We start from the raw sequence: 22,487 nt of genomic DNA on the forward strand, positions 1-22,487 counted from the left end.
AGTTTAACTGGCCCTTTGATGGGTCCTAGTAGTGAGCAGCTGGAAGTTGATACAGGTGCAAATCAAGTTAATTAGTCCATTGTGATGTCATAGTGCTAATATAAAGTCTATGGGGAAAACTAAGCTTGTTTTTTATTAATATCTCAAAAAGTATAAAGTTTACAAAAGTGAAAAATACATTCCCCACGTGTCCTTTTCAAGACCTACGTTACAAAGTTTGAACGAAGTTTCTACGTTAAACGGTTAAAGCTGAATTAGACGCAGAAATTTGGTGGGAAGAATAAGAAGAAGAAGAAGAAGAAGAAGAAGAAGACTTCGGATAACAGAACAATGCATTTTCATGCACTGTAATAATTTAAAACAATTCACCCAAAATTAAATAACCCAAAACAAAAGAGATTGGGAGGAGACTCAGAAGAGTCTGAAGAAGAGGTCTTAAATGAGACAGATTTCCTACATCTTGGTATGTAATTATAAATAGCGATTTATGGGTTGCACCTGTATATTTGACATCCTCCTGCTGGCACCTGCATGTGAGCATGTTCAGGCCTGGCCTGCGTCCCTCTCTGTATGGCGTCTACAAGGTTAGATGTTTTATTGCATTTCTATTAGGACCAGCGGCCGACAGCCTCCTGGATTTCTCATAATCTCCCTCAGTGAGTGTCCACTGTCCGTCTGTCTGGGCTGAGGTGTATTACTTTACACAGCATCAAACGCATGTATCCGCGGGGAACTGCTGGCTCAGCTGAGGGAGGGGAGCTGGTCTGCTTTCATCCCCAGCCAAGAGTTGTGTTTTTGGAGGGTGAGTAGAGGCCCCTCCTTGTGCAGGGGAGCATGCTGGGAGGCACAGGGGGCCAGTCAGATGTTAATAATCAGGTAGCTGGGGGCCGATGCTACTGACGTCAAACAGTCCTCTCTCACACCAGGGTTTTAAGGAGCAGCACGGCTGCTAACACAAGCTTGTCGCTCACACACACATCTCTAACACCCTTCTCGCTCACCCTCTCTCTCTCTCTCTCTCTCTCTCTCTCTCTCTCTCTCTCTCTCTCTCTCTCTCTCTCTCACACACACACATCTCTAACACTCTCTTCTCACTCACACACACATTTCTAACTCACTTTTCATGCTCACACACACACACACACACACACACACACCTCTATCACTCCGCTCACACATATGGATGGTTCTGCCCATGAGCCTAACTCACACCTGCTCAGCTCCAGTCCATTTCCCAGGACTCCTGCTGCTGTTGGTGGTGTATGTGGTCTCTCACGTGTGCACCTGTGTGTTTGTGGCATTTATGGTGTGTGTGTCTGTTCAAAGCAGAAGTGTATGGGTACATGGTCTTCCATACTTGCATGTCGGCATATATTTTATGTGTGTGTGTGTACTTGTAATGTATGTGCAGTATGTGTGTGATGGTGTATGTCACACATTTTGTAATTCACTGTTTGTGCGTGCGTGCGTGTGTGCGTGTGCGTGTGCGTGTGCGTGTGCGTGTGTGTGTGTGTGTGAGCAGTATGATCGTCATGAGTGTGTGTAAGTGTGCAGAGACATATTATTGTGTGTGTGTGAGTCACCGTAAGCTGCTGTTTACAGCAGATCGCGCTCTTTCATGTTCTGCCCTATTGCGGTGATGTTTGCAGCACAGCTGCCCCATGGGGCTCTGAGGGTCGTTGCCGGTGGATACGGGGGCTTTCCAGAGCCGACTCACCGGCATAAACAAGCCGAGGAGACACTCCTAAGAGTCTCTCTCAAGGAGAGAGCAATCAGCATCACCACTCACCAAAACCATTTCTCACATTCATCAGAAACATCAGAGCAATCAACATCATCACCACTCAACTAACAATTATTACTACATCAGAAACCACATCCCGACAGTAATCAAATAATGTGTGTGTGTGTACACCTGTGTAGGTGTCTGTGTGTGTGTGTGGTAGGGTTGGGGTTAATGTTACTGTAGGTATATGTTTGATCTGTTTTTGTTTCAGTTTGTTATCACAGAGTTCATAATCTTTTGTATAGGAAATCCATTTTGGGTGATATGTGGTGGATCTCTGAGGCATGTTGTAGACATCTAGTTCCAGTTTTAGATAGAGATCCTCTCTCATTGAAGCAAAATCATAACATTATGCAAAATATTCAGACACACATCAGCATGTCATGTCATAAACATAACATACATGCACAAAATCTATCTCTATCTATTTCTCTCTTTCTCTCTCTTTATCTATCTATCTACAGTTAAGAACAAAATTATGCATATACGCCTGGCAATTTAATGTTGATTTTCTCTTTATCAATATGTTTGTTCTGACTGAAAATGACACTGTCACATGCCAAAAGACTGCAAGACAATGTGGGACAAACATTGAATAAAAAAGAAGCATTTTTATCTTCATCTTTATGAGAAATGGCATGTCAATAATAATATATATATATATATATATATATATATATATATATATATATATATATATATATATATATATATAATCAATGGAAACATCTTTATTTGCATTCACAGCTCTCAAAATGGTTCTTATAATACCTACCAAGCCTCCCCATGTCTCCACAATGATTCTAGACTGCAACTTTTTAACAGCAATCCGGGTTTTGACTCTGGAACAATTATATGTCATCACTCTGGACTTTTTTGACGGATTGAGGTCTGGACTCTGGCTCTGATGTTGATATTGTTCTCAATTAACCATTTCTGGCCTTGTTTGGCTGTATGTTTTGGATCATTGTGTGGTTTAATGGTCCACTGCCGCCTATTGGGGCAGGTCTCTCAGCAGACTGCCTGATCTTTTCCTCCGAAAAAAAATCTATGTAGCCCCTTGTTTTAGTGTTACCGTTTACTTTGAGAAGGTCACCAGGTCCCATTGTCTGAAAAACACCCAAAACGAATACATTTCTATAGCTATTCTCCACTTTGGGGATGTTGTTTTGGTGGTTGAAATTTTCACCCCATCCCAAAATTGATCATTTGGTCATCATGGATGCTGATCATGGATCACTCTTCTCCAAACATGCACAACTCAGCTAAACCTTAATAAGGGCACACCTGGACAAAGAATTAGCTGTCTGGATTTTTTTGACCCAGGGACATGGCCTGAGATTGGCATAAAAAAAGAAGCATTAAATCCCAATGACGCCATGTCCATTTAAATTGTGCATGGGGTGAGAAAATTATTCTTTTGGGATGATTTTCAACCAGGGGGACCTGGGGACCTTCTCAAAGTAAACGGTAACACTAAGGCTACACTAAGATTCTGGAGGAAAATATCAGGCAGTGTGCCGAGAGACCTGCCTCACTGGACCAGCCAGACCTCAATCCGTCAAAAAAAGTGAGCACAACGCCAGAGTGATGGCAAATAATTGTTCCTGCCTCAAAAAGGGTATGAATAATTTTGAACACGCCATTTTTTGATATAAAAATGTAAGATGTAAATGAAAGAAAAAACGCTTATGTTTCAACCACATTGTCTTACAACCTTTTGGCATGTGGCACTGTTATTTTCAGTCAGAACAAACATATTGGTCAAGAGAAAATAAAAATTAAATCAATATTTGCCAGGGGTATTTTGTTCTTAACAGTAACTATAATCTATCTATCTATCTATCTATCTATCTATCTATCTATCTATCTATCCATCCATTCATCCATCCATCCATCTATCTATCTATCTATCTCTCTATCTCTCTATCTCTCTATCTCTATTTATCTATCTGTGTCTATCTATCTATCTATGTCTATCTATGTATCTATGTCTCTCTCTCTCTTAATCTATCTATCTATCTATCTATCTATCTATCTATCTAAGTATATCTGTGTCTGTCTATCTATCTATCTATCTATCTATCTTTCTATCTGGATGAGTATGCATGCACATAAAGAGGTCTCCTGCTCCAGTGTGTTGCAGTGCCGTGTGGCAACCCTGATCACCGCAGGAGCAGGGGGTGAGGGAGAGGAGGAAGCCACGAGCAGGCCGGCTGCTGCTATCGCTAATTACAGTACCCCAGCGTCCCTCGGCGCACTGTTTGCATTTTTGAATTTGTTTTTGCCATCACCATGGGGACATGAGAACATTTGTTTTCAAACGAGTTTGCTATATTTATGCCTCCCTTGTTTACATTTCAGGAAAGCACATGAACAGCTAATGTGGATTTGTGGTGGGACATTGTCCTCCTGATGTAATTGAGAGTGAATTGCCTTTCAGAAGGGCTTTTAATTTGTTGCAATGATAGCTGAAACCACCAGCTTCATTGTGTCCGCACCGAGCCTTGGCTACATTTGTAATGTTCTCGTTCTTAATGTGTTTTATTGTGTTGTATGTGTGTTTTTAGAAATGTAATCAGAATCATTTCACAGGAAACACATGCAATGGTCTTTCTCAGTAGAGGCCCTAGGCCTAGACTTTTCTTAGTAGAGGAGGCCCTAGGTGTGTGTGTGTGTGTGTGTGTGTGTGTGCTTGTCTGTCTGTGTGTGTCTGTGTGTGTCTGTGTGTGTGTGTGTGTGTGTGTGTGTGTGTGTGTTTATGATCAGATCAGATCAAATGTGAGGATGTGTGAACAGGGCCTGCACTGTTCTCCTGACACATGTTGGCCTGATGAGTCACAGCTCTAAATTTAACTGCTCTAAATTTCAGCTGTCTGCACGCAGCACCCTGACACCAGGAGTCTCCCGGAGACGGGGGCATCACACCGCCCCTGACGGACACTCAGAGAGCCTGCACGCCGACTGCCAAGAGCTCCTTACTGCACCAATAGCCAACCAGGTCTCACCGCCAACCAATACTCACTATTTATCAACCAATCAATACTCACCAGCAACAACCAGTAATCACCCAATCACACCTCGGCATGCTACCAATCACCAGCAATCACCTCCAACCAATACTCTTCAGCTGTCAACATCACCAATCTGCAGTCACCAATCACCACCACTCATCTGATCAGAAAAGAACAGCAGAAGCTCATAGCAACTCCCCCGAGGCCTGTATACAGTCATCCTTATTTGTATGTCTGATTTCGATGGAAATGAGGGAGTGAGAGAGAGAGATGGAGTGAAAGAATGAGGTAGGTGGAGTGAGAGAAAGAGATACAGGGAGAAAGAGAGAGGGAGGTGTGCAGGGACTTGCATGCGAGCAACAGCAACAGCTGAAGAGGCCATAGCTTAAGGCCTCCACTATCACCACCACCACCACTCATCTCTCACGCTATCTCTATCTCTTTCTCTTCATCTCTCTCTCTCACTGCATCTCTCTCTCTCCATCTTTCTCTCTCACACTCCATCTCTTTACTGCATCTCTCTTACTCCATCTCTCACTGCATCTCTCTCTCTCACACACACACACCATCTCTCTCTCTTTCTTTCTCCCTCCCTCTCTCTCTCTGGCCTCCACTGCTGCTGCTGCTGCCCTGAATCAATTAGTGGAGCCATTTAGCAGCTCAGGGGCTGATACGACACTCGTTGACGTCAGAGCGCCTTCCCAGAAGGCCTGGCGGGAGGAGGTGTAAAAAAACGCTCTCTGAGGGGGGGGGGGTAGAGGAGTTCTGCTCAAACACACTCCTCATATCAAATGTGTCATCTCAAATGTGCCTGTGTGTGGGGTCTGTGTGTGTGTGTGTCTGGTGTGTACATACTGTGTGTGTGCGTACGTGTGTCTGTGAGTGTATGTGTGTTTGCAAACAACACAGGTGGCAGGCATTGATCTGTAATTCTGATTTAAGCTTTTGTTTGCGAGATCACAGCATCCTTTGCTTTGATCCCATCATAAAGACTCCTCCATGTTTTATACAGCTCTCTCTCTCATTACGAGTCTGGGCAGTCCCGCACTGTTCCCTAAACAGCAACGCCTCATCAAACCGGCAGTCGGTAAAAATAAAGCCGCACAAATGGCTTTGAAAAACAAGCAGGGTCAACAAAAGCTTTGAAATGTTCCTCTACAGTGGTCACATATTCATATCAGTGAGCAGACCCTTTGAGCTGAGCTGACAGACCTTTATAAATAAATCATGGGCAAGAATAGAAGCGTTTCTCCTCCAGTGTGCATATCCTATATTCCTCCGGTCCAGCCAGCCTTTCCTATCGGCTCCTGCTGCGCGGCGTCATAATATCATCTCACTCAGAGACACATTCTGGCTGGAGCTTGTCTTTTTGTGTCTCTTTCTGTCAGTCTGTCTATCTGTCTCTCTCTCTCTGTCTGCCCCAGGGGCTGAGTGTGTGTGTATGTGTGTGTGTGTGTGTGTGTGTGTGTGCAGCACCTCTGTCTGGGTGGCCCTAGCCAACACCCTCAGTGTATGCACCATTTCTGACTAGTGCATGTGTGTGTGTGATGCAGTGTTTCTAACCAATGTGTCTGCTACGGTGTTTCTAACCAGCGTGTGTGTGTGTGGTGCAGCACCTCTGCCCAGGTGCTGTGCGTTCTAAAGAGGCTGTGTGCAGGCACCTGGCAGATGAAAGCAGGTGGGTGGCGCTGCTCGGCCAGCTGGGTCGGATGGCTGGTGCACCTCGACGGCTCCTGATGGGCAGGATAATGGAGGTAAACAACGGTGGTGCGACACACGCTGACGTCAAGCGGTGTGTCATGCCTCACTAGAGACGCGAGTGCTCTGCTCCTCTCTTCCATCTCCAAACACATGCACACACACACACACGCACACACACACACACACACACACTAGGAGTCTGATCGTCACACAGACTAACTTTACTAAGAGAATGAATCAGAGAGAGTGAGTCACCGAGACAGAGAGAGGGAAAGAGAGAGAGAGATAGAGAGGGAGGGAGGGAGGGAGGGAGGGAGGGAGAGAGAGAGGGAGAGAGGGAGAGCGGGAGAGAGAGGAAGGGGGGGTGGGAGGAAAAGAGAGAAATGGATGGTGTGAAGGAGAGCGAAGCAGGTTGAGAATAGAAATGAGAAGAAGAGAGACAGGAAGAGAAGAGGGCACCGAGCGCCCAGCCAACAGGCATCCTGGAAAACAGCTGACTTGGACAGCACTAGATGGATCTATTCTTGCTGACATTATCAGCTGATACACTAACACACACACACACACACACAGATGCATATGCATAAACACACACAAGCACACAAACACACAGAGATACACACACACACACATTCACACACATGAGCACCAGCGCACACACACACACACACACACAAACGGACACGGACACGGACACGGACACACACACACAGCAAGCCCAACCCAAACACACATACATGCACCAAAGAAACTAAGCACAAATCTGAAAAGCCTTTCTGTGACGTCAGTGATGTCTGGTGGTTCTTCCTGTGCAGGACTGATGTGTGTGTGTGCGTGTGTTTCGCCGAGGTGCCCTAAGGAGTGTCTGGTGATGGCAGCAGTCATTATGGCCTGAGTGAGGTCACAACATCGACTCTCTGCAGAGGGACTTTGCTATCTCGACCCTGAACATTCCTCCTCCAGCCTAATGAGCACACATCTCATCTCATATGAATAATATACAAGCGTTGTGTGTGTGCAATAATTAGCTTCCATTATAATCAATGGAAGTAGTAATGCTCTGATGAGCACACATCTCATCTCACATGTAGCACATGTAAACATGAGTTCACTGACTGAGGTCACCTCTCTGTCCACTGTCCCTTGGGCTGTTTACACACACACTCAGTACTTCATTACTTATCATAGATTAGAGCCATGAGCGCACAGGTAAGGTTTGAGTTGCAGGAAGTGAGGTTTGTGTTGCAGGAAGTGAGGTTTGTGTTGCAGGAAGTGAGGTTTGTGTTGGACTGATGACCTCGCTCTTATGCTGTGTGACACCAACGTCCTGCTCGCGCGTCCAGGGTCGCTGAAAGACTGAGTGGCAAATGAATGGACCGAGTGACACGTCTATCTGTTGGTCTGCTGCTGTTCCACTGGACGGACGGCATAGGAGGATCATGGGATTGGCCTGCTGAGGCTCACGATGAATGCTGCGAACCAGCTGCGAGAGACTGATGGACTGAGAAAGAACGAAAATGGGGTAGAAAAAGTGACAGAGAGAGAGAGAGAGAGCAAGAGAGAGAAGATATAGGCCAGAAACCACTTCTGCCAAAGGTGTGTGTGTGTGTTTTGGGGGTGGGGAGGGTCCTGTTCCAGGTGAATCATCCGTAGGGTAACAGTGCCCTCCCCAGTGTTGTGCTGGGTTGCTATGGTGACATTCAGCGGCAGCCCCCCCTGCTGGGCCCAAAGCATTCTTTCTGTGTGTGTGAGTGTGTGTTCATGCGCGGCTGCCTTCCAGACAAAAGGGTGTGTGTGAGTACAGGCTGTCCCAGCCGTGCCGGGGCCCTGATGCACTGATGCCTCTGTGTGTGTGTACGAGAAGACAGTACAACACATTCACCTTCACTCAGCTGGACCGGCTGAGGAGAGGACACTGTGGCCATGATATGTGTGTGTGTATGTGAGGAGAGGACACTCTAGACATATTTAATCTCATTTCAGCCAGGGCCTCTGCAGCATGGGACTGTTTAATCATTCACAGGCTCAGCTGCTTGGACTCTGTGTGCGCCAAGCACTTCATTAACACACACACTGACACAAAATGTTCTGTTCGTCACAAGCATCCTCTGTTTACTGCTGAAGCAGATCAGTATGAAAACCTGTCAACACAAAGAGTGACACGTAACACACACATACACAGCGTCCCCTCACAGCGCAGGGCCTTGCCTAACTCTGGGGCTGTGGTCACTGTAACGGACATAAGGGCTCAGTGCTGGATGACGTCATGCCTGCCTGATGCACCCTGGGAAGTTTTCACACTGCAAATGCGCCGTCTACCGTCAGGCTTCCACAACAACAAGCCTCTCCATCCCATCTGCTGTGTGCGTGTTGTGTGTTGTGTGTGTACGCCTGTCACATATCAGGACAGGTCAGTCATATTCACCCAGGACGGACAGCAGATTCCCTGCTGGAGTAAAAAAATAAACCATCCTTGACCTTGAGGAGAGAGACCAGAGCATGAGTGATTTTAGACACAGAAAGGCTGATCATCAACCTGCACCCCACTGGAAGTGGATGTGAACTCCAGAGGGTTTCCAGCCTCAGATGTTAAACCTCCAGCCTCAAAGTAGGCTCATCTCCCAGTACACTCTGGAGGAGAGCACAAATTAGGCTCCTCTTGACTACTGTGTGTGCGATTTGAGCTCAGTTCTGCACAGAACACCACTGCCACCTTCTGGACATTCTCCTGAATTACGTGTTAGGACAGAGGGGAGGATCGCTGGAAGTTTGAATGTTTTGCTGCAAAGAAAATCAAACAAGGGTGCGAGAAATGTATATTTGTCACCTAAAAAGGTTTTTGCATCTCTTTACTTCAGGAGACCTAAGTTAGTCCAGACTGCACTTCTAAATCCAGTGTTCCAGATGTGCGTGTGTGTGTGTGTGTGTGCGTGTGGTGAATCTCTCAACAGTTATCTGCAGTTTTCTGAACTCAGAAAACTCACTTCATAACCCTGATGGCAATGAAGCCATTTTATCAAGGTAATGATAGGAATTCCTTTAGGGTTAGAAAAAGATAACACTCAGAGAGACTTTAAAATGCTTAAAAATAGCTGTAAAAATATGCTGTGATTTATTTGACTTTCATTTGTAGGTGGCCACACCAGGCTGATACATTATTTGATGCCCATTTTTGCTTGAAAACCATAGGGAGGCTGAATGTCCCATTTTCACTATAGACTGTCTGGATGTCCCATGCAAATCCTCCCCACTCTGGACTGCTGAGGTAGATTCCTTTGGGTGTCTTGTTCATGATTTATCACAAGCACAAAAATAACTTACAAAAAACAAAAAATCTTTAAAAATACAACTGCTTTGATCAGGTCCACATGTGTCAGAACAGGGAGTGATGAGAGGGAGAGACACATTGTCTGTGTGTGTGTGTGTGTGTGTCTGTGTGTCTGAGGATGAAACAAGCCTTGTTGTCACAGCTGCTGAAGTCATCAGGTGTTAACACACATTAAACTATGCCTCTGAGCTAGGACACAGGCGTGTGGGCGTGTGTGTGTGAAAGAGAAACAGACTCAGTCGTCGGAGCTCTCATCTGACTTCTCCCCGTCCGCAGACTTCCAGTTCTTTCTCTTCTTCCTGGGCCGCTCCTGGTGGGAGTCCGAGTTGTGTCTGTGCCTCTTTCTGCGGCTGCCTGCACGTTTCTCCCTCGCTCCCTCTCCCTCGCTTTCTCTCTCCTCCGAGCTGCTCTCATCCTCTCTCTTCTCTTTCCGACGCACCTTCCTCTTCTCCTCTCTCCTCCTCTTCCTGCGTGCTTCGCCGTCCGAGTCTCCGGAGTCCGAGTCCGACGTCTCCACTCTCCGTTTCCTCTTCTCCTTTTTCTTCTTCTTCTTCTTCTTGGAGGACTTGCTGGAGTGCTTTCTGTGGTCAGCCTCGCGGCTGCTCTTGCACTTCTTCTTCTTGTGTCGGACGTTGTCGTCTCCGCTGCTCTCACCCCTACTGCAGAACACGAAACGTGGGGGAAGATCCAGACAGGAGGGGAGAACAGGAGGGAGGGAGAGAGGATTGAGGAAAATGGACAGATAGAGACAGAGCAGAAGGGAGAGAAAGAGGAATGGGAGGATGAAGAGAGACACAGAGTAGGAGGGAGAGAAAGATGAATGGGGGGGGTAGACAAATGAGTGCAAACATTTCGAACAAATCAGCAAAGATCATTCCCTCAATGCAATGATTAAATGACACCATCATGTGAGTGTTTGACCTACCCATCTGATTTAAACTCCTCAGGGTAGAGTTCCTTAAAACCACTGTGGCCCCACCTGCATCAAAACAAATATTTAGTTTAGGCAGAGAACACACACCTCACACACATCATCTCTACACGCCTCACCAAACTGGTTAGGCTATGTAGGCCAATGACAGATCTAGATGTCACAATACCAAACTTGGTATTCGAAGTTATTAATACCAAGTTATTTAAATTCCTTCTAAAGGAAAGGACAGGCTGTGTTGCACTTAAAGAGACAGACTGATCGAAAATGCTAGTTCAGTGGTAGTTTTGCAGTATCGATATACTGTGCAACACTAGATGGGACTTCTTCATCATCACATTTGTGGAGCTCCAGAATAAAAACTAGCCTGAACAAATAAGCACACACACACACACACACGCGCACGCACGCACACACACCTGTCTGGATCATTGGCCTCAAACTCATAGAGCTTTCGTGTCCAGTAGCGTGCCTCCCGCTCGTCTCTGTCGGAGAGTTGTTTTCCCCTCTCGTGTCTCTCTGACAGGCGATCTCGGACTCCTCCTCTGTCACGCGACGGCGACGAGTCGTCCTCATAGCGGTCGCAGTGCATGTAGCCTCTAAAACACAGTCACAACCAACAGCTCTTCATTGCTCAATCCTCCTTTTGCACCTATCTGAAGGCGAGCTGTAGCAGCGCTAGCTCTTGTGCACCTGGCCGCAGGAGCAGCTCTGATTCCTGTGCACCTTGTAAGTGAGTGATGTGTAGGTGTGACTCACCTGGCAGCAGAGGCTGGTTTGCGGCTGGAGGTATCGGTCTGCGGCACGTGCTTCTCCCGGCCTCTCAGCTTCCACATCTCCGACTCCTCCTGAATCTATTACATTTACATTTATTAATTTATCCACAGCGACTTACAGACATGAGGAATAACATTCAAACCAGAACGCAGAGGAGACCTTAGGTTGCTATTAGTACTACATCAATCAATACTATTACTATAGGATGAGAGTGCAGAAGTTTTAAGAATTAGTCAAACTGTAGTCGAAGGAGAAAGTGGTAGAAGAGGAAAGAGGTAGAGGAGGGATTAAAGGGAAGTGCATGTTATGCGTGTTAGGAGAGGAGGAAAGAGCTGTCTGTCAGAAGGGGGAGGTAACAGGTGGCGAGAAGGGGCATTGGAACTTTGAGGTGGCCATAAGTTATAACAGCATCCAGTTACAGATTTCATCAATGTGCAAACCTTGTTGTGTATGTCTGTGTGGCGGATGACGTTTCTGAGCAACTTTTTGCCAAGGGACACCCCTGCCATGATGGCACCTAAAAATAAGGACATGGAAGTCACTCGAGTATTTTCACAGCATAGCCTATAACAATCCGAATTGTGTATTGTCTTAGGACATGGCATCTTTCTTTTGACAGTTTTCCTTACAAAATGCATTACTTTCAAAGATCATTGAATATAAAATACATGACTGTTTTCGTAATCAACTGTTTTTCTTTAATTTGATACACTCACATGTCAAGCCTTGAGTTTGAAACACGCAAAGGCCAATCATTTTGAATTATGTAAATTGAGTGATTCCTTTAATAAAGTATGAAGGTTTTAATAGAACGTACAACTGGGTGTTGGTGTGTCTTACTGCTTCCCAGGCCTGCCTCTGCATCTTTACTTCTCCAGGAACATAGATCGAGCTTATATTAGACTACGAGATACTCACTTTCAAATAGGCTACCATAGCAAACAATATGTGACACGGAGAGGCCCAATCAACACGGTAACAGTTAAGTTACTACGTGGCTGCATCATCAGTATCTCTCACATGCTAATGTCATCAAAATGTTCTAAGCTAGAGCAAAGTGATACTTTTGCCTTTGTAACACTTATGTTATAACAATACGTTTATATGTATTACTAGTTAGCTAGCTACCAGTATCTTAAGATACTCAAGATAGGCAAAAATAACGTTGCTATGCTATGTAATGAGAGGGGCTAGCTGCAGTGATTCTCTTGGACCCAAGTAGCTAGCTAGGCCAGCTAAGCGACGTAGACTTGGCTATATTACACACAACTCAGTAATAAAATGAAAACTCGCTGCTTGCGATACTTACGCTAAATTTTCAAATAACCTGTGACAAAAACGCGTTTCGTGGAGTTGCTGAACATGAATGAGTTGAAGCAAGCTAGCGGATGATCCCTCTAAGCCAATCACTTCCGCTTACCTCTATCACAGCAGAAACACGTGGTACTGTTTTAGACTAGTACTTCCTCTTTCCTGACTGATTAGCCGCCACGATGAAAGTCGAACTCTGTAGCTTCAGTGGTTACAAGATTTATCCCGGCCATGGCCGACGATATGCCAGGATTGACGGAAAGGTCTTCCAGTTCCTGAACGCCAAGTGCGAATCAGCTTTCCTGGCCAAGAGGAACCCCAGGCAGATCAACTGGACCGTTCTGTACAGGCGGAAGCACAAGAAGGGCCAATCCGAAGATGTGGCTAAGAAGCGCAGTCGCCGGGCTGTCAAGTTCCAGAGAGCCATCACCGGTGCTTCCTTGGCCGAGATCATGGCGAAGAGAAATCAGAAGCCCGAGGTACGGAAGGCCCAGAGAGAACAGGCGATAAGGGCTGCTAAGGAGGCAAAGAAAGCCAAGCAGGTTACGAAGAAGCCGTCAGCTGCATCAGGTGCAAAGGCTCCCGCGAAGGCAGCTCCCAAACAGAAGATTGCCAAGCCAATGAAAGTCAACGCACCCCGTGTTGGAGGAAAGCGCTAAGATGTTGACTGATCTGGTTATTCATATTATTCAGAGTAAAATAAAATAATAAAATAGGAGGACATTTACTGACCCGGACTCTCAAACTTTTTTTGGTTTATTGCTAGCCTCAGCTGCGTAACCCTGTCTATTGATGTAGTCCACATAAGCCTACTGTATTTGTGGTCTGATGTATGTTATTGACAAATTTCGAGAGTAGGCTACCTTCATTTAATTTAAAACTAAGAGGCTATTAAACACTATCAGTGTTTTCATCAAGTTGTTATGACTTATGAATGTAGAATAATTATCATGCAGAATAATTCTCCTCTAAGGTAAAATTTTGGAACCATACCAGCATTAAACCAGACTTCTCCAAAGCTTGATTTATTTGACTTTATTCACAAACCATCAATCAGTTTCAAGCAAAGTCCAAGCAGCTACAAACAGAGTGCACAGTTAGATCCACACAGACTTGGCAGATTAAGGCCAGTTAACCATACAACAGGAGCCCACAGGTGAAACCCCATGCATGCACCTCTACTCTCTCTCTCCTTAATACTCTCTCACATCAGATCATGACAGTTTGACACATCTTCCACTGTGGTTCCCTTCATTTACCTTAGGAGTCACTTGAGGTGACCCACATCACACAGATGCCCTTGTGGCGGTGGCAGCGCCAGGCTCTAGGGTCTTGCCAGTCCCCCCCCCCCCCCCCACATTCTTCACTCCTAACCCCCGTCCACCCCGAAGGCGAACCTCCTCTCTCTCTCTCTCTCTCTCTCTCTCTCTCTCTCTCTCTCTCTCTCTCTCTCTCTCTGTACCCATGCTGTGCATTTTGCTTCTGTGATTCACTGCTGATGCCACCTTAGTACGCAGCATGGTTTGCTCTTAGTGACTCAGGTGCACACAGGATGGCACTGTTGGACAGAAATATAGAAAAAGTACACAGTTGTAGACTTATAGTTATAGACGCTTATTGATCTTGTTTGAGATGTGACTGTTACTGACGTAAAGGCTTTATGGTTAAGGCATGACTCTAGGCTGTATCCACTGAACGCTGAGCAACGTGTGGTGGGAAGTAAGAGTGAAGACGTTGCTGTGACGGACACGCAGCTCTTGGAGGGGAGACTACTTCTGCGCTGGGGGCTTCTCGTCACAGGTGATGGGGATGTTCCGCTCTGGAACGTCCGTCAGGTTCCGGGGGGCAGAGATGCTGAGAACCCCATCGGAGGACAGACAGGAGGTGAACGCTCCGGGGTCAACGCCTGCTGGAATCTTGTACTTGCGGAAGAACTCTCTGGAAACATACCCATGCTCATCCTGCTGACAGAAAGGGCCAATCTGTGAGTGTAACAGCTCATGCAGGCCAGCAGACACTCAATCTCACTCAAATGATATCCACAATAATGATATTCTCAGTGAAAATGCAACACTTGCATCGCATTGCAGATATTGTTAATGAAAATATATCTAATGGTATTTTTTATCATGATGGAAACGTTTTCTGCATTTAAAGGAGAAACAGTAGTCATCTGCAAAAGGTATATTGATTAATGCAAAATCAGAAGTTTTTTATTTTCACTAAAGCAGAGAACAGAAGAGAAGGAGCAAGATAGAAAGATAGCGATGAAAACAAAAGATAGGCCTAGATACAATAGAGAGAAAGAAAAATCGAGCAAGGTGGATGGCTAAAGCAAGCAGGAGGGAAAATGCAGGAGTAGGAGACTGCATGGCAGTGAAGAACATATCATCAGACAAGTGTTTCTCTTGTGTATAGGACATCAGAAGCAGCCCTTAGACTTGAATGTGTACATGTGTTAACGTGTGTGTGTGTGTGTGTGTGTGTGTGTGTGTGTGTGTGTGTGTGTGTATGTATGTGTGTGTGTGTGTGTGCGAGTCGATGGTGTGTGTACCCGTGTGTACCTCGGAGGACGAGAAGCCCAGACCTCGTGGGCGTACCTGTCGTTCCTCATGCCTGCCGTGCACCTCCACGTAATCGTCGTTCACCTTGACTGTCAGATCCTCGGGGGAGAAGTGCTTCACGTCCAGGTTGATCATGAAGCGATCTTTATCTGAACGCATCTGTGTGTGTGGACACAAAACAGCCAGCCATCACTCAGCCAGCAGGACAGGACAGGCAAGTCCCCAGGCCACAGCAGTTAGGCTGGACATCATTTACAAACATCTGGTGATCACACACTCTTCCCAGCATGTGTTCAGAGCTTTAACTGTTACTTGATGGAACTTGATGGATACAACTTGATGGAAGTTTTCAGTGTACATTTGAAAGCTTGAAAATATTAATTTAACATGATACCAGAACTTTTCATTTAATTGAATGACACAAGCCATTTGTGATGGGCTGCTAGTTTAATAAAGTTAAGTAGAAGTAATGTGAGTAAGTAAATATATGAGTTATAATATTTCTAGCGATGCTTGAGGTGCTGTACAAGGGTGAAGGGGGGGGGGGGGTGTAGGGGTTGTTAGCGCCTACCTCGGAGAAGCCGCTGTCCATCCAGTTGCGCATGTAGAAGGGGCGGTTGAAGAACATGGAGAAGAAGGGGGAGAACATATCTCCGTCGGGAATGTGCTCTCCGAAGAACTGGTCGTAGACCCGGCTGGGGAAGTAGCTGGGGAAGTAGGGGCGTCTGAACCAGGGGTGCTGGATGGTCACGTCCATGCTGGCTGCTGTCCGGTGCTCTGTGGTTCTGTGCGGTGTGAAGCAGGTGGTCCTGGTGCAGAGAGGCTGTGTGGCCCTGGACTCGTCCCTCTCGTATTTATCCTCCTCTGGGGCGGCCCGGGAAGCCTCGCCCTCCCGTTGATCACTCTCCAATAATGATGTCAAGTGTTTGGTCTCTTCCTGTCCTGCCAGGCTGCACTCCCCCCTCATGTGGCCCACGCCTGGGCCAGAGGGGTGCAGATATCAGCTCATCTGGCTGCCCTGCCCCTGCCTCGCTACGGGGCATCAGAGGGGATACCCCCCTGCCCAATCACACCCATGGATTATGGCTGGGGATTTGAATTGTGCTGATGTCCTCCCTGTTCATCGTGCTGGAAACATTCTTGTCTCGCTGGAAGCGCTCGGAGCAGTGCGCCCTCTGATTTGGCATGCGCCCCGCCGCAGTACCATGCCAAGGGATTCTCAAACCGGGCAGCGCCGACGGATGTGACCCACTCCTCCTCGCCGGGCCGAGGCCGCTGACCACCCTCAAGCAGAAGGAGGCCATCATGGCTGACAGGAACGAGCTGAGGTGATTGGATGATAGCGGTCAGCAGGATGAGTCATGGGGAGGGATATCTGTGCTGACTTTAAGCTGGTAAAACTGTCCTCTGTGATGCCAGCCCCAGCGATGCAGTAATCCCTGCCAGGATGCTCTGCTGTTGCTCTGGTCTCTGATAAGATCTCGCTTGTGTGTATATGAAGGAAGAGTGGGGAAGTATAACAGCAGACAGACTGCATTTCCAGTGCGCTGAAGTGGCCCATGCTGTGTGAAGCGTGCTCTTGAGGGATATTTTTTAGCAATACCCAAGAGAGAGCACGACTCCACCTTGCTTGTTATAATTTCAGGTAACCATGGGAACAAGAATACTTTAGTAACCGCAGAGCAGCAGAAGGGCCAGGAGAATAGGTGGAATCTGTCTTATGCAGTATCCTTAGCATGCCTAGGGCCATATATCTACTAACTCCAGCACTGTGCCACTATCCAAAGGGAGCTTTCATTTCGGTGTGTGTGTGTGTGTGTGGGGCGGGGGGGAGGTCTGGAATTTGGGTTAGCTGTAATGTAAGATAAGTACTGTCTATTCAGAGACTGGTATTATGCGTCAAAAAGAGAAGACAGGTAAAAACAATGTGCATTGTTGCTGTCTAACGAGATATTGTTTTGAGTTGCTATGGATACACAGATAAGATATTGTTTTGTGGTGTTTCGGAGATGGTTGCGTTGTTTATTGAGTAGTTCCGCATAGCGCATACGATGTGGCAAAACATTTTAACCTCATGTTTCTCACAATGCTCCTGCTCATCCATCATCTGCATTCCAAAGAACACCAGACATCTGCATCCTACATTTAGTGCAGTCTGTGGAATGCAGGAGTCATTTGAGACTGACTGTGCTGGAGTTGTCTGCACAGGTGTGAAGGTCTTTCTCTTCACTGGGGAAACTACAAGTCCAGGAGGGGCAATTTTTTTTCTCCTGCAAGCAGAAACATTTTCCCCCCTCTGTGACATGCAGACTCAGCTCCAAATCCCATTTGCCTAGTCTGCTTTTGTGTAGGTCTATGTCTTTGTCCAAGACGTGGAGCCACTATTTACAAGGAGTGTTTGGAATAATCCAATTTGCCCTGTTTGAATGAGCAAGCATAGCTTCGCCTGGCTTGAGTGGTCCACCATGTCAGCCTGCCTGCACACACAAACTCCCCTACGCCCCCAACCCAAAACTCCCCACCCCCACCCAGCCCATAGGAGGGGGAGTCCTCCGCCCGGGAGGGGGAGGGAAGGAGGAGGAGGAGGGACTAAACACACGGCTGGTCATGTCTGCTTCCTCACAGAGAAAAGAAACGAGGGTGTGAGAGAGAAAGAGAGAGAGAGAGAGAGGGAGAGAGAGAAAAGAAAAAAAACAGAAACAGAGGAGGGGGCTAGGCTGAAGAATCTTTCTGGTAGTCTTTCTGAGGGATTGGGGGAGCCTCTTGCTGAATGAGAGAATTACACAACAGACTGGGAGAGGGAGAGAGAGGAAGAGAGAGAGAGAGGGAGCATGCTCAGCACAGCAGGCTGAGGACAGATGCCTTGGAGACAGCAGACGAACGAGGGCTGGACTCCTTTCTTCAGCGCGCTGAGCTGAGCTGTGTGTGTGTGCCTGAGCGAGCAGCCACTCCCAGCTGAGACACACACACACACACACACACACACATCCACGCTGGGGAGGCTGTGTGTTTTTTCCTCTGTGTTGGAGCTGTGAGGACCGTGGCAGAGGAGCAGCGTGGGAGACGCTCCTTCACCTCTCTCTCTCTCTCTCTCTCTCTCTCTCTCTCTCTCTCTCTCTTTCTCCGCCTGCACCCAGCGCTGCTACGTGGAGCCTCGCCTTCCCTTTTTTCCTCCTCATTCACTCTGTTCTGCTCTCCCCTCTCCACGGATACTCCCACCCGGCTGACGGCTGAGGAGGGTGGAGAGGAGGTGGGGGGGGGGGCACGGTAGGGGGGCTCTCTGGCGGTGATGATTCTGAGCCTGGACCACAACAAACCTCCAGGGCAGGGCAGGACAGGAGCGGCATGGGAGGCTAGCAGGACGCACAGCCATGGGAGCCAAACAAATGAAATGGTATGAACCGGGACTCTGTGTTTGCATTCCTGTTTCCATTTTATCATCAACACATCTCCCCCCTCTCTCTCTTACCCCCTGTCAACATCATATCAACGACACATCTCTCTTTACACTTTCTCCTCCCTCTCTCTCTCTCTCTCTCTCTCTCTCTCTCTCTCTCTCTCTCTCATGCTCTTTTGCTTAATTTTTCTTCCTCCATATTGTAGCATTATGAGTGACTTGCCCTGATTTCCATGCTAGAACACTAGAATAATTACACACACAGTCCCAGGTCTTCATGCTGACATTCTTTATGAGGACGACATTAACGCGATCACCTCAAACCTCAGGTTCAGTCATTGACTGAACACCTCTATCTCTCTCTCTCTCTGTCTCTCTCTATCTCTCTCCATCTTTCGCTCGCTCTCTCTCATTTTCTCTTCCTCCCCCGTCACTCTATCTGTGCATGTTTTCTGATCTGCTCTCTCTTTCATTGCCTGCATATGTTTCTGAGGGCTGTGTGCTAGAGGGTGTGTGTGTGTTTGCCCGTGGTGTGTGTGTGTGTGTGTGTGTGCATGCTCCTGTCCACAGGGCATCGCCTGGCAACCCACGGCCATTGTGTTCTATGACCAACTGTAAAACTAAACATTGCCATGCCATGGAAATGTTAATACAATAATACTCTTCTCAAAAATATGCTAATAGATGGCAACATTTCAAACATGTTTTTGTATCACGTGAAATATTAAGAGAATTAATCTTATGTTCCCAAATGGTCAGTTGCAATGCAGTTAATTACCAGTGACCATTGCACTGCCATTTTAATGTCCATAAGATGGTCTTATCTATGAGCAATTTCCCTGCTTCCTGTGTTAACTAGGGCACTGTGAGGCATGGATGCTTGGATCTCTTTCAAAACAGGGAATTTGTACTGTACTATTCCAGCTTGCAGGACACGCACTTTGATCATTCGCCTCCGTTCAGCTGAATATCTCTAGATGTGCGCGTGTCTGTTTGATCACTTGCGTCCGTTCAGCGGAATATATCTAGATATGAGCGTGTCTGTTTGATCTCCATAAGTCTCCCAGAGCAACTCGTAGTTTATTTGCACAAAGTCAGTTTGTGGGACATGTCGGAGCAAAGCTGAAGATGGAGCGTAGTAATGAAGCAATGCCTCTGTTCAGGAATCCAAAGTTCATCTCTAGTCTTAAGTAGTATATGAGCTCTTTTCTCTGCTCATGCACCTGGGTCAGGGGACACAGGTTATCAGTGTTGTTTTGGAGCAGCTGGGCCAGATGTGAGGCCCCTTGGCTCAGCTCAGTCTCTGTTGCTGCAGTGGTGGGAAGTGCCTGTGCACAGAGGGTCAGGCAGGTCAGTGTGTGTGTGTGTGTGTGTGTGTGTGTGTGTGTGTGTGTGTGTGTTTGTGTTTGTGTGTGTGTGTGTGTGTGTGTTTGTGTGTGTGTGTGTGTGCGTGCGCGTGTGTGTGTGTGAGAGAGAGAGAGAGAGAGTGAGAGAGAGTGTGTGTGTATGTGTGTGAGAGAGAGAGCGAGAGAGAGTGTGTGTGTGTGTGTGTGAGAGAGAGAGAGAGAGAGAGAGAGAGAGAGAGAGGATAATGGCATCTCTGATCAAACAGCTTACTTCACCTCACACACAGCTGGTCTTGTGTATAGAATGGTGTCTCTGTTACTGGCTTCAAACAGGGCTCAGACACTTAGTGTGTGGAACGTCAGCATAGCGACCTGATCTCAGATCAGATTTTACATATCAGACATGAAACCACAGCGACTTATTGGCAGTAGTGGAAGAGCTGGTTGGACCACATTCTGTTACATTGTGTTAGAACATTAAATCGTCAAACGTCAGACGGAACGATGGCCCCTACATACCTAAGGACACACTATCTAATCACTGGAGAAGAATGCAAGCCGATCGGTCTCTCAGAGGTGATCTAAAGGGATGACATCTCTTGGCACATTCCTGGCACAGCCAGCATATGCCTAGGCACTGGCACATAGGGCACTGGCACTATTATTCATCCTCTGCAGTGCCGCTCTTTGTCTTCCTATTTCCCAGAGTTCTCTCTGAGGCTGAGTGACAGCCCCATGATCTCACCACCTCTCCCCACCACATGAGACACACTAGTACTGATTTCATTCATTCACCTCCTCTCTCCTCACTCCACCATGAGAGAAACACTAGTACTGATTTCATTCATTCACCTCCTCTCTCCTCACTCCACCACATGAGACACTCCAATATTGATTTCATTCGGTCACCTTTCCTCTCGTCTTTCTCCTCTGTTTGAAATGCTCCAGAAAAAATGTAGTTATTCACCTCCTCTCTCCTCTCTCTTTCCTCTATATGAAGTGCTCTACCCTCTCCTCTCTCCTCTGCATGAAACACTTGTACAGATTTCATACAGTCCCTCTACTGCTAATCAGGACTGAACAGAACTGACTGATTGATCAACTGATCAATAATTACACAACACTTTGTTGTGCAGAGGTACTCAACTCTGACAGATCAATATCTATGCAACATACTACATTTGAGTTTATCTCTCAGTAAGAGGCTTGTCTGAGATGATTTAATCAAAGTTTACAGTCCTCAGACTTTGACAAATAAAAACCTATTTGTGTCTGAGTTAAATATAAATACAGGCCAGAGTGGGGATTGGAAATGTGGTTTCCTAAAGCACTGCAGGGTGTGGCCACAGAGAGATGGTCTTTAGAGGCTTCAACAAGAACTAACTCTTAATCACAGTCCAGTCAAGCATGAGCAACAAAAGCAGAGAGAGACTCAAAAGCACGTCTCATCTCTGCAACTGTTGATCTCTCCTGCTCTCCAGATGTTTCTGTTCCACATGGACACAACTGACCAGAACTGGTTTGCATCCAGTGTCTGGATCTTTAGGGTCATAAATATGTTTAGATTACCAGATGCCGTGTGCGATGTTGCCATTTTTTCTCCTGACTTCTGCCAGATGTGGTCAGCATAGTGTCCACCCTCTCCTTTCACTGTGCAGTAGCCATTGGTGGACAGGCATGTCTGTCACTCTGGGCATTCCTTGATTGGCTATTCAGCTGAGCTGTGTTCAGTTCTTGGCTAGAGCTTGTCATGACAGGACAGAACCATAGCCATTTTGTGTAACATACTGTCTTGAAAACTGCATTTAAAAAAAAAAACTATCACTTTGATTAATCTTCACTTACAATACCTATGTAGTCCTGCACTATGTAGCAGACACTGCTGAAAACACATATGTTACTGTTACTGTTATTTACCTGTAATTGTTGTCCCTCATTGTTTTGTTGCTGTGTTATGATTGTCATTGCTGTCTCTTGCCAGTTATGTTGTCTCCATTGCTGTCATATTTGCTCCTCTGTAATGATGGCCAACTTCTTACCATAAGCAAGCCCTAAAGCATAAACAGCAGTGGCTAAGCTCAGTGATGCCACATGCCGTCTGATTGCTTTAGTTCATGCATGAGACACTTTACTCTTTCCCCATCATTTAATTAGGGCCCCAGAGGTGACATGAACCGGTGACATAAATGTTAATCCCCATAGTAACCTGTTTGACACCAACCTGCCACCTGATTGTTGATCAGCAGAGTTACCTGCTTTGCTCTCTGCTGCCCCCTGTCTGTTACAGCTTAAGCGCATCCAGTCCCACTCATGCTCCTAAGGAGGACTACAT

General features: G+C 46.6%; 4 protein-coding genes across 8 annotated transcripts in view; 2 read left to right on the forward strand and 2 right to left on the reverse strand.

The window, feature by feature from the left end:
• Positions 1-9,590: 9,590 nt before the first annotated feature.
• Positions 9,591-13,070, reverse strand: nkapd1 (NKAP domain containing 1). Of its 3 annotated transcripts, XM_042068294.1 has the most exons (7): positions 12,847-12,944; positions 12,355-12,406; positions 11,978-12,054; positions 11,520-11,614; positions 11,180-11,359; positions 10,755-10,808; positions 9,591-10,488 (listed from the first exon to the last, which is right to left on the reverse strand). In XM_042068294.1, the coding sequence occupies exons 3-7, from the start codon at positions 12,044-12,046 to the stop codon at positions 10,065-10,067; spliced, it is 822 nt and encodes a 273-aa protein (XP_041924228.1). In that variant the 5' UTR covers positions 12,047-12,054; positions 12,355-12,406; positions 12,847-12,944; the 3' UTR covers positions 9,591-10,064. The 3 variants fall into 3 exon arrangements, with proteins under 3 accessions (XP_041924228.1, XP_041924229.1, XP_041924227.1); XM_042068295.1 differs by lacking the exons at positions 12,355-12,406; positions 12,847-12,944 and adding an exon at positions 12,958-13,070; XM_042068293.1 differs by lacking the exon at positions 12,355-12,406 and having other exon boundaries at positions 12,847-12,965.
• Positions 12,992-13,866, forward strand: LOC121688598 (60S ribosomal protein L24-like). The gene has a single exon (XM_042068298.1). It carries the CDS (start codon positions 13,031-13,033, stop codon positions 13,505-13,507), a length of 477 nt encoding a protein of 158 aa, XP_041924232.1. The 5' UTR covers positions 12,992-13,030; the 3' UTR covers positions 13,508-13,866.
• Positions 13,867-14,291: 425 nt separating this feature from the next.
• LOC121688597 (alpha-crystallin B chain-like) lies at positions 14,292-17,209 on the reverse strand. Of its 2 annotated transcripts, none has more exons than XM_042068297.1 (3): positions 15,984-17,209; positions 15,449-15,571; positions 14,292-14,809 (listed from the first exon to the last, which is right to left on the reverse strand). In XM_042068297.1, the coding sequence occupies exons 1-3, from the start codon at positions 16,377-16,379 to the stop codon at positions 14,618-14,620; spliced, it is 711 nt and encodes a 236-aa protein (XP_041924231.1). In that variant the 5' UTR covers positions 16,380-17,209; the 3' UTR covers positions 14,292-14,617. The 2 variants fall into 2 exon arrangements, with proteins under 2 accessions (XP_041924231.1, XP_041924230.1); XM_042068296.1 differs by having other exon boundaries at positions 15,413-15,571.
• An 852-nt stretch (positions 17,210-18,061) lies between these two features.
• dixdc1a (DIX domain containing 1a) overlaps positions 18,062-22,487 on the forward strand; it is a 12,906-nt gene continuing 8,480 nt past the window's right edge. The window contains exons 1-2 of one of the 2 annotated variants that reach the window (XM_042067460.1): positions 18,062-18,806; positions 22,443-22,487. The exon at positions 22,443-22,487 is cut by the window's right edge and continues 68 nt beyond it. In XM_042067460.1, coding sequence (XP_041923394.1) covers positions 18,784-18,806; positions 22,443-22,487 — 68 coding nt within the window. In that variant the 5' untranslated portion in view covers positions 18,062-18,783. The remainder of the gene's footprint in view (positions 18,807-22,442) is intronic. The other variant, XM_042067462.1, reaches the window with a different exon arrangement.

The sequence above is a fragment of the Alosa sapidissima genome, chromosome 17 (genome assembly GCF_018492685.1).
Source record: "Alosa sapidissima isolate fAloSap1 chromosome 17, fAloSap1.pri, whole genome shotgun sequence".
Lineage (NCBI taxonomy): Eukaryota > Metazoa > Chordata > Actinopteri > Clupeiformes > Clupeidae > Alosa > Alosa sapidissima.